Raw genomic sequence first — 12,576 nt, 5'->3', positions numbered from 1 at the left:
TTTGTTTGATAAAATGTTCTTCAAATTTTGGTAGATTATTTTGGGCTCGAGTGGCAACCGTGATTGCACTACGGTGTAAAAGGGCTATGTCTCTGGTGACGACTTTCTGTTTTAAATATGAGTTCTGCCCCTTTCGTCTTTTGCAAACATCGATCTTTTGAACTTTTAGATTCTGTAAAATGTGGAACTAGATGTCTTTCGACTTTTACTCTTAATCAAAGTCCATTTACAATTTTCGACTTTTTGGTGAATTTTCACCCCGTATCACATTCTTTTTTCAATTAAAATGCGACTTTATCGTCGTTTTTTTATCAATTTTTGAACAACATTAGATAAGACAATTTGGCTCGATTTAAAAAAAATCGATTCACCGATTTTGAAGATCCATGTCGACATCCATTTTTAGACTTTTTTGGTAAACATTTTTTCGGCTTTTGTATCCCTAGTCCCTCGTCATGCTAACCATAACAGCACTGTGGCTCTATACGTAAGAATGTCAATGTAGATATATAGTCCACTTCCACTTTTGAAAAAATTCGCAAAAATATTTATGCTTTGAGTAAAATTTTCAAAATGTTTGTTCGATAGAACTGTAACAAACCGATATAGAAACTCCATCTGAGTTTACCGGTTCCATACAGATCCCTCATAAACCAACTTCCAGTATATGTAGGTTAGGTTAGGTGGCAGCCCGATGTATCTGGCTCACTTCGACTATTCAGTCCTTTGTGATACCACAGTGGTGCACTTCTCCCTTATCACTGAGTGCTGCCCGATTCCATGTTAAGCTCAATGACAAGGAACCTCCTTTTTATAGCCGAGTCCGAACGGCGTTTCACATTGCTGTGAAACCACTTAGAGAAGCTTTGAAACGCTCAGAAATGTCACCAGCATTACTGAGGTGGGATAATCCACCGTTGAAAAACTTTTTGGTGTTCGGTCGAAGCAGGAATCGAACCCACGGCTTTGTGTATGCAAGCTAGAAAATAGAAAATCATATATAAACAAATAATGCTATTTTGAGGTTTTGTTTTTTTGGAGAATTTCATAAATGTGATTTATATGGGGACATCACAATGGACTAAATAGTCCAAGAAAGCCTGAAATAACAGACAGCCACTATAACTATGAGGACATATGATCTGGCCCTAACGAACTTAAGACTCTATTTTCTAGTTTTATTTAAAGCGTTACGATTCCCATCATATTTTAACCTATTCTTTTATAATTCTATTCTTTCTAGGCTACGATTTAGTTTTAGCTGAAGATGAAGAAATGAATCGAATGATTGAGTCACTAAAACTATTCGATTCTATTTGCAATTCCAAATGGTTTGTGGAAACCTCAATAATACTCTTCCTAAACAAAAAGGATTTGTTTGAAGAAAAAATAAAACGATCTCCCTTAACAATATGTTTTCCAGAATATACTGGTATGTATAAACAACACAGAAAAAAAATTAATGAAAGCAAAACAAGCTAATATTAAATTTCTCCCTCTCTATTTTTACAGGACCAAATACATTTGAAGATGCTGCTTGCTATATTCGAATGAAATTTGAAAGTTTAAGTAAACGTAAAGATCAAAAAACAATCTATACACATTTAACCTGTGCCACAGATACAAATAATGTACAATTTGTATTCGATGCAGTGACCGATGTCATAATAAAAAACAATCTCAAAGATTGTGGTTTATTCTAGATATTTAAATTTTTTATAATAACAAAAAAAAAAACAAATACTATACAATTATGTGTGTAATTAAAATTAAACAAAAAGAAGCGAAACGAAGTATGCTTAGAATTATTTTTATTATAATTTCTCACTTACTCATGCAACAATCAGTCATTCCCTTACACGAAGAAGATGATGATGGACAAGAAGAAGAAAAATAATATCCCAAGCATATGAATCAAAGTATTTACAATTGGTCTCATTTGTTTGGTTTTCATTATAATAACCCATATTAGCATTGTGACTAAAATGGAACAATAATTTCCATTTATTAAATATAAGCAAGCATTGTGACAATGATTTTCTTTTTAATGCGATTCCATTATAAATCTATATTTTGACATTTGTTTCATGTTGGCCTATTTTCTATACAATTATTATCGTTATTTAAATTTGATGTGAACTATGTAAGCTGTTTTTAATTTTTTTTTATGGAATTTATGTAACAAATATAATTGTAAACGGTTTAGATTACATTACACCATGCAATTATTCAACCCCCCTCAACCTAGGGTTCGAACTAAGTTCGATGTAATAATGTCAATTTTTATAGGATTGGATGATTAAAAAAACATCGTAACTTCTCAACAAATTTTACGTAGTGTTCCCATTTTTTACCGAATACCGAGACAGCTTTATAACTATGGAAGCGAAAATGGTCATGTCATTGAATCTGTATATAGAGCATTTTCACTTTTACGATTTGTTTTTCAAACCAAATTGTAAATCAATGAAACCTTTTTCACATGAAGCCAAATGGTTTTTGAAGAACCAAAACTAGTTTTTTTATATATTACAACCCTCTAATATTATTAAAAGCTCCTAAATGCGATCAGCAAAAATTCTTTTAAGCCACACAGAAAAAAAAAAATTTCACGGAAATTTTTACAATTAAAATCTTAATTGAGTTTTAAAAAATATTCAATTAAAAATTGAATTGATTCAAGAAATTTTTTAATTGAAACAAAAATCAATCACGCAAATTAATAGTATGAATGAATTGTTTAATTGGATCAATTAAATTTTTAATTGACTGCCAATTAGTTTTTTAATTGGTATTATAATTTTAAAAATTATAAAAAATTATTTATTTGACAAAATATCACAGAATTTTTTTATTTACATCCAAAACATTGAATTCGGATCACACCAAAAGAAGTGATGCAAATTCGGCTGTTGCAAGGGAGGACTTCCGTCCTATGACAAGCCCATGTTAAATTCATCGCTTCTGCGTCAATTTTGCACCACTTGTATTTGCTCAATAATCTGATATTTTTCTGAAACTATGCACACAAAAAAAAATTTTCTCATTAAATCACAAAATTAATTGATCCAATTAATTTTTTCATTGGAATATCTTCAATCACAGAAATTATAGTATCAATAAAATTTAAATATTTTTTAGGTACACGGGTTTAAAAAAAAAACTAGCAGATATCGTTTGCATTTCCTTTTTCAGCAAACTTTTTGCTGTCTTAGCAGAATTTGCTGCTGTGTCTACTAACTAGGAATTTTAATTTTGTTAAATTATTCATTTCAATTTAATTAACAAAACATCCACATTTTTCAAGTGTTTTGCAATTTAAAAAATGCTATTTAAAATTTTTATTTTACAACACCCAGCAAAAAATCACTCATTCTTTTAACAGTTTAACTATTATTTAGTATGTATTCTTTAGAATGTTATGTGCAATTTAATGTTCTTAAATTCGTTTCTATGGCACAAAAAAAGAATCGAGTTTAAAACGAGTGGATTCTGTACATTGCAGATTGGATTGTTTTCAATTGTGAATCGCGTTGAAAAGAACTTCGTCCTTTTTGAGCATAAAAGATTTCGTTTTAAAAGTCTCATACCTTTATAAAAAAATTAAATACACTCTTTGCTTCATGTTATGCTTCAATTTCAATCATCGAAAACAATACAAAAGCATCATTCCTTGTCTGCTGGTAAATTTGTAAAATTTACCATGATTTAAAATTACATCCAAATACATTTCAAGAACCAAAAACCACTTTTTTAAACCCATAAATTATCCTAAAAGCTAACGAATACATTTTGCATGAAATTCGTTTTATCCCCCTTCATAGGAGAAAATTCAGATTTTTGGTGATAATATTTTGTTATTAATAGTATAAATGGCCTATAACAATTTTCTCATTGTTATAGGTCATTTTTTAATTCTTTTGTTTGACGAATTAAAAACAAAACCTTAAAAAGTTATAATTTTCATTGAACATTTATATTATAAATGTTAAATAGAATAACTTTTGTTTTGCTAGACAACATTGATTTTGCTTTTAAGCGTCTTCATGTAAATCCAACTTAATTTTCAGTATAAAAAACAAATGCAAAACACTGTACACAATTTGTTGAAAATTTGATATATTTTTTAAACCATCCATTTAAAACATTTTTGTTGGCCTTTTTTAGACGTAGAAGATTGATTGCATGGTGTATTCAGAGAATTATTTTAATTGCCTGTATAAAAAATTTTCTTATAGATCTTGAAATGTAGTTTCTGTAAACAGTTTTAAGGCTGCTAGTAAGTTCGTAATTCTCCGGTGACCATCAACATTATTCATGGTTAATTTTTTTTAACTATGTTATTTTAAGGAAAGAAAATTTAAATGATAATATGGGTCTTCCCTGCAATTTATTCCACGCTGAGCAAAGAAAACTCCTATCTATACACAATGTTATTTTGCACTTGTAATTTTGGATTCCGCTAGTGAAAAACGAACTTAGTACGAGCCTTTCATTAAGACTGCAATATTTTTTCTTAGAAATCGGAAACATTTTATGTGCATTAAAATATGACAGTAACAACTAAAAATAAAAATAAAAATTAAAATAAATAAATGAGGCCTTTAAGTTATATGTATGCCAGCTTTGCTTTCATGTTTATTTCCTAAATACCGAAATAAATGTTTATGTCTATCTTCTTCCTTATCTATCTTACTCTCCCCATCGCTAACATTCTTTTATCTAATTAGCATTAAAATATTTCATTAAAAAAGAAACGACTATAATTTTATGTCTTAATATTCTAGTGTTAAAAATAAAATTTATTAAACATTTAACGAATTTCTTTAAGTTATAAACCCATAATAATAAAAAAAAACAAAGTAAATAATAATATTAATAATAAAAAAAAAAAAACAAAGAAAAGAAAACATTATCATAAAGCTTACCCATAACTATTTACATGACAAATCATTAAGCAATTGTATGGTATTTCTCCACCTAATAAAATCCTAGACTTTAAAGCGCAATAAATTTCACTGTTTTCTAAATTAATGTTGCAATTTTGTAAAGCAATATTTTTTAAGCAGCTCCATTGTTTCATATTTTCCCCCATTTTGAAAGAAATTAAAAAGAAAAATAATATTTAATATAGATACCATATACAAAGTGAATTAAATAATGTGTTTATTATACATTTTTTTATATACCGATATTGCTATATATAAACAAAAGAAGTGATGATTAGTTTAAAATATCATTTTGTCATTAAATTAATAAATTAAAAATATAAATTTTACAAACATATTAGAAGACATTTTTTTCTATTTATACCTTCCAGGTAGTATAAATATATACACTATTTTTCCAATAGATGGACGTTACACAGAAAAAAATATCACCAAAATATTTCCAATTAAAAAGTTAATTTAAGTTGAAAATTTTTTCAATTAATAAATTAATTGATACAATTAACTTTTTAATAATGATAGAAACATTAAGTTAATTAAGTCAATGATTGAAAATTTTAAAATTTTTAATTAAAAAATTAATTGATACAAGTAACTTTTTAATCAAATTCGGAAGACTAAGTCAGTTAAAAAAGTGATGAACATTTTTTTTAAATTTTTAATTAAATTTTTTTTTTCAAACAATCAATTGTTAATCCGTATAAAAATTCTAAGCCAATTCAAAATGTAATTGAAAATAGTTACCTCTTTTAATTAATAAATTAATTGAGTTTTGCAATCAACATCAATTAAATTTTTAATTGAATCAATTAAAAAATTAATTGAAATTTGGTAATGAAATCAATTAATTTTTTAATCAAGAATTTTTTCTATGCCCAATTAAAACTCTGATTGATACTATCATTTTCGTGATTGAAGACATTTCAATTAAAAAATTAATTGGATCAATTAATTTCGTGATTGAATCAGAAAAAAATTTTTTTGTGTGTATGTACACAGAAAAAAATTTCACGAAAAATTTTCCAATTAAAATTTTAATTGAGTTTTAAAAAAAATTCAATTAAAAATTTAATTGAATCAACAAATTTTTTAATTGAAACAAAAATCAATCACAAAAATTAATAGTATCAATTAATTTTTTAATTGAATCAATTAATTTTTAATTGACCTTCAATTAATTTTTTAATTGATACTATCATTTCTGTGATTGAAGACATTTCAATTAAAAAATTAATTGGATCAATTAATTTCGTGATTGAATCAGAAAAAATTTTTTTGTGTGTATCATTAGCTCGCTTTGTATACATCTGCTTGGTCTCCACTAGATGACGTTAAAAAGATGACATGCCAATTTGTACTAAAAATAATTTTCCGGCAATCAGTTGATTACGTTTTGTTTGAACGTGTTTCAAAGATGGGCACTAGCAAAGAGAAAATGCGCTACAACACGAACATAGTACCACCGGTCCTAAGGGCGAAAGTGCAAGCCAGGCGGCTGGAAGTAAAGGCCCATCTCCCCACACAATTAATCCATAAATGGAGTGAATGCTTCACCAGAATTGGGGAATGACTTTAGCAACTGACCAAATATGTCAGTGTCAACTGGCCTGATAAATGACACAATCTGGAAAGACGTTTTGGCCCAACTAAGATCAGGTAAGTGCAGCCGCCTCAATTCCTACCTATCAGTGATTGTAGCAGTGCATGGCCATTCTTGAACCGAAGACCCCATGACATGCGCCACCTTTTCGTTTGTCGCAGACTTCCTTGATCTGGATACAAGCTGGTGTACCAAAAGCGCAGCACAAAACGGAATAATAACACAACTCACTGTTACAAAAACAACAAACTGGAGTAACGGCGAAGCGTCTCCCTTCACGGGTAATAATTTTTATCTTAAAGGCCGGTATGCACCTCTAGCGAAAAATTTTGTTCCCACACACAAAAAAATTTCACGAAAATTTTTTCAATTAAAATTTTAATTGAGTTTTAAAAAATATACAATTAAAAATTTAATTGATTCAAAAAAATTTTAATTGAAACAAAAATCAATCACAAAAATAATAGTAATTTAATTTTTTAATTGGATCAATTAACTTTTTAATTGACCTTCAATTAATTTTTTAATTGATACTATCATTTCTGTGATTGAAGACATTTCAATTAAAAATTAATTGGATCAATTAATTTCGTGATTGAATCAGAAAAAAATTTTTTTGTGGGCATAAGAAATGCATTGCTATTTATGCTAATGAAATTTTCGGTTAATGCGCTTTACAGACTATCAGTTATTCCGGACGACAGTGCTCGTGTCGAACATATCCCTTATATTGTGCACATTATCAGTTAAGTCCGAAGGCATAATCGATACTGCTGCTTGTTTATGGGATCGATAACACATTTACCGATTATTTAGTCATCGCCGACAAGTCGTATCGATCCGACACACCGTAACATTCTTTACAAACACCGACATTCCGTCAGGAATAACTGATAGTCTGTAAAGCGCATAATGCGACTTGTCGGCGACGACTAAATAATCGGTAAATGTGTTATCGATCCCATAAACAGGCAGCAGTATCGATTATGCCTTCGGACCAAAGAGTATAGATAACTAAAGAGGGTCGAAATTGCTCATTTACGATATGCCCAAATGCCATAGATTAGGGTCAAACGCGCAACATGTTTTCTTTACGTTTGATAACTTGGAAACAACATAAGGCGTGTTCTGCATGGTTAGTTAGATTTTCATTACGTTGTAGTTAATTTCTTCGTTAAAAATCAAAAAGAAAAATGCAAAAAAGGATCAAACAATACTTTAGTTTGCTAAATCTATGAATTCTATGTCTCAAAACATTCATTCGACAAGGTTTTTTTTTCTTTTAGACAAAAAAATAAAATTACTGATTTTTTATGACAATATAATGTTAACATATTTAAGCAAGCATTTCAATGAACATATGAATTGATACCATCATGAAATTTCGGCTGTAGATGAATACTAGGATTAAAGTAAAATACTCCAGAAAACTTTCACTTTTTCATAATAACTGATAGTCTGTAAAGCGCATAACGTTCAATTTCGTAAGCTGGTACGCACCTCTAATGGATATTTTTTTAATAACAGGGTTGTCAAAAGCATATTTTGGAGAGATGTTGACAACTCATGGCAACAAACATTTAATTTATTACAATCATTGTGTGTAAAAGTTTTAAGAGGTCTGTAAATAATCAACAATTTATTTGAGGAATATTTGGAACAAATATTAACAATTTTCAAAAGCGATTAGCTGGTTTAAAATTTGCGTGCATTATGCTTCTCTACACTTTATACACAATCCGTTTTTTGTTGTAGATTTCGCGATAGGTGCATACCTGCTTTTAGGCCTTTAATATAGAAAACGTCACTTCCGGCGTCAGTTGTACGTTGATTCTTGAGATAAGAGTTCGATGTCACATAGAATGAAACTCTCGTTATAATCTTACCATAAACTGATTTTTATGTCGTTTTACGTCCTTATCAAGAAAATATTGACCGAAATCCGAGTGAGAAACAACTCAACAAAAAAAGCGTATCCTCAATGAAATTGTTATTTTTGAACCCGGAAGTCGTCTTTTTAAACCTCTGCTGCATTGAATTTGCATTAGTTCTCCAGATATGATACTATTTCAATATTTTGAATTTAATTTTAAAAATATAGGGATGTTATCACAAATACAACGTTTGTCGGGAAATCGATCGGTATATTTTTTTGTCCTTGCTGTGTTTTAGATAATTTGAAATTATTTGTAAAATGTGTAAAACAAATGATTTTCTATAACAGGTTGGCTGATAAGTCCCCGGTCTGACACATAGATGGCGTCGCTAGTATTAAATGCATATTATTTTTATATAGTACCAACCTTCAAATGATTCGTGTCAAAATGTGACGTCTGTAAGTCAATTAGTTTGTGAGATAGAGCGTCATTTGTGAAGCAACTTTTGTTATTGTGAAAAAATGGGAAAAAAGGAATTTCGTGTTTTGATAAAATACTATTTTCTGAAGGGAAAAATACGGTGGAAGCAAAAACTTGGCTTGATAATGAGTTTCCGGACTCTGCCCCAGGGAAATCAACAATAATTGATTGGTATGCAAAATTCAAGCGTGGTGAAATGAACACGGAGGACGGTGAAAGAGGTGGTTACCGACGAAAACGTCAAAAAAAACACCACAAAATGATTTTGAATGACCGTAAAATGAAGTTGATCGAGATAGCAGAGGCCTTAAAGATATCGAAGGAACGTGTTGGTCATATCATTCATCAATATTTGGATATGCGGAAGCTCTGTGCAAAATGGGTGCCGCGCGAGCTCACATTTGACCAAAAACAACAATGTGTTGATGATTCTGAGCGGTGTTTGCAGCTGTTAACTCGTAATACACCCGAGTTTTTCCGTCGATATGTGCCCTGTCAACATTTTTTGAATTTGGGGGCGCTTCTGAGAATCCCCACTACGTCGAAAACAATCATATACGACATCAAAAACTCGTCGGAAAAGCGCCGTCACTATTGAGAAGTTGTACCACGCCAAGTTACTACGAAAAAGTTTCTCATCAGAGCAATTATTGATATTGATTCTTTATTTTTCCATATCAGTACAGCAAGTTTAACCTTATAGTAAGTACTGTATAAAAAGTTATTACATAAAGAAATGTGTCAAATATTAATTAATATAGTGATTTTATACTTAAACTTAAAAATGTAGTTATTGTATTGTAAAATTCTCTATATATAAAATTATTACAAAAATGTATTAAAAAAAATTTTGAATTGAATTTTAAATTGTAATTATTACATCAAAGTAAAGTGCTTTTTCAGTCTATTCTTAAATTGTTGATGATTAGTGATATTTCTCAAATGAGTAGGTAGATTATTCCATAGTCGAGTTGTGTACACAAAGAACTGTCTATCAGATATCATATACCGTGTCCTTGGGGGAACAATAGTTTTTGATCGAGATGATCGAGAAAAATTTAGTCTTTGAAATAGATAGTTAGGTTCGGCAGAATTGATTACTGTATGTAGCAAAAGGATAGATCGATAATCAAGCAGATTTTTAAAGGTCATACCAAATAATTGAGAAGAAACATTAGATATACTATCATAACGTCCCACACCATAAACAAATCTGGATATATCATTAAATAAAATTTGCAATTTTCTCCTATGTACATAGTCACAATTTGCATAGAGCTCACAACAATACATTATTCTAGAAACTAATAGCCGGTTTCTGTACGTCGATTGAGCTTTATAGATCGACTGAAATGGAAACAAACAGCTGAATTTATAACCAAAAATCAGCTGTTTCTATGAATTTCAGTCGATCGATAGAGCTCGATCGACATACAGAAACAGGCTGTAAATATGACTTGGCAATCACCTCACGGATATCAGTCAGTATGAAGTGCTGGACAGACCATAGAGCCCGAAGCATACTACACGCAAAAAAATAATTCTTTCCTCCCAAACGAAATTTTAGACAAACAAAGTTCGTTTCTTATTTGCTTTTCGCTGTAAGGAAGTGTATTTGGAAGAAAAGTATATAATTTTTGTGATAAACATTTATTCGTTTCCAGGATGTAACAACAACTTCATAAAGACTAACTAAAAAAATTTTTTTCTTGCTAATTGCATTTTCCCTCACATCTTTCTCACATCCACGAGTTTTTTAGTTCTTAACACCTTTTCCTGTAATACCAACAATGTAGAAGAAATTATACGAATTTATAAATTTTAAATTTTTTTTACCTTTCGCCTGGACGGAGAGTCGAACCGCGGACCATGCACTTTGTAAGCCAACACACTAACCACTGAGCTATGTACCTGTTATGGTCATCAATAGATAATTATCCATATAAGTTATATTTATATAGCATAGCTTGCGGCGCCCACGAACTGAATAAACAAAGTTTATTTAACAGAAACAAACATTTAGTTTGGCACCGTGGAGCAGTGGTTGCTACGTCTGACTCTCATGCCAAGGGTCGTGGGTTCGATCCCTGCTTCGACCAAAGTTTTTTTTTTTTTTTTTTTACATACATTCCACATATGTTCGGAAGATTCCGAAAAAATGTTCAACATTACATTGTACTATATTAAATTTTGAACTGTAAAATGTGTTTTATTAAAGACCAAAAGTCAGAAAAGAACAGTGTTTGATATAAACGAAATGAACTCTGTTGTTGTTTCAAAAATAACTTTTTTTATTGAAAAAATAAAAACTTTGTAACAAACGAATTTTTTTGGTGGTAAAAGTTTAAAATTTTCGAAGCAATTCAAAAAACTCTAACAAAAGAAAAACGTTTTCGGTACACGTTTTCCAAACGTTTTTTTTCTTTGCGTGTATAAACAGTTCCTATTGTAATCTCTATATGTCTGTTCCAAGATAAATTGTTGTCAAAGATAACACCTAAATTTTTAGCATATGTGGCATATTCCACGTCGTATCCATTTATAGTGACAGGTGGCAATGTAGTAAAATCGACTGTATTTCGTGATATTACCAAACATTTTGTCTTTGTTGGGTTAAGCATTAGACCATTGATTTCGATAAGTCTTGCATTTATACCGTTTACACAGTCCATAATATCCGCAGTTTCACAAGAAAAGCATAACTGTACGTCATCACCGTAAATATGAACATCGCAACCGTCACAGACCTCCACTATATCATTAATATAGAGCGAGAAGAGCAAGGGGCCTAGAACAGAACCCTGCGGCACTCCTCTACTTAGACTCATGGGTTGCGAGTATTTTTCATTAGCCAGAACTACTTGACATCTTTCTGTTAGATAGGAAGATAAAAGTGAACAGGCTGAAAAATCAAACCCGAAAGATCGCCTCAGTTTTGCTATTAATATATGGTGACACACAGTATCGAATGCTTTGGAATGATCCAGAAGCAACAAAAAACACAATTTATTACGGTCAATGCTCGTCCTTATGCCTTCAACCATATCGGCCAGTACCGTAGTACAACTACGACCAGTGCGAAATCCCGATTGCCTATCAGTTAACAGATTATTGCGCAAGATAAAATCATTCATCTGTCTGAACATAATATTCTCCAAAGCCTTAGACAAGAATGGCAAAAGGGATATGGGTCTATATTCACCCCTGCTTTTCAGAATAGGAATTATCTTCGCAATCTTCCATCTTTTGGGGAATGTAGAAGTCGTTAAGACATGATTAAATGTGTGCGTAATATACGGTAAAATCAATGGAAGAATGATTTTCACAAACCGGGGATCCATGTTATCCAAACCCTTAGCGTCTGATTTTATGCTAAGTATTGATTGTAGTGTGTCATTATCAGAGACACAGTAAAAGGAAAAATTATTTTCAAAAGTAGTGAATTCATTACTATCCTGTAAGTCTGATCGCACACAAGGAATATTAATATCCAGAAATCTCATATTCAGTTCATCGGGGTCCTCAACGCATTTCTCGGCTTTTACTCTTCCAATACCTATATCTCTTATTTGACGCCATTTCTGTTGACTGGTTATAGCGCATCTAAACCTCTCGCCAAAGTAACGACACTTCGCATCCTTTACAAGTCTAACGACATCTCTTCTAAGTT

The 12,576-nt window shown here is 30.7% G+C and overlaps 1 protein-coding gene across 1 annotated transcript in view; it reads left to right on the top strand.

The window, feature by feature from the left end:
* Positions 1-4,596, top strand: part of Galphai (G protein alpha i subunit) — a 71,108-nt gene extending 66,512 nt beyond the window's left edge. Inside the window, exons 4-5 of the mRNA XM_075308583.1 lie at positions 1,244-1,432; positions 1,513-4,596. Coding sequence (XP_075164698.1) covers positions 1,244-1,432; positions 1,513-1,703 — 380 coding nt within the window. The 3' untranslated portion in view covers positions 1,704-4,596. The remainder of the gene's footprint in view (positions 1-1,243; positions 1,433-1,512) is intronic.
* The last annotated feature ends 7,980 nt before the right edge of the window (positions 4,597-12,576 follow it).

The sequence above is a fragment of the Haematobia irritans genome, chromosome 4, assembly GCF_050003625.1.
Source record: "Haematobia irritans isolate KBUSLIRL chromosome 4, ASM5000362v1, whole genome shotgun sequence".
NCBI lineage: Eukaryota > Metazoa > Arthropoda > Insecta > Diptera > Muscidae > Haematobia > Haematobia irritans.
Note: the sequence above shows the minus strand (reverse complement) of the source record. Positions and strands in the feature narration are given on the sequence as shown.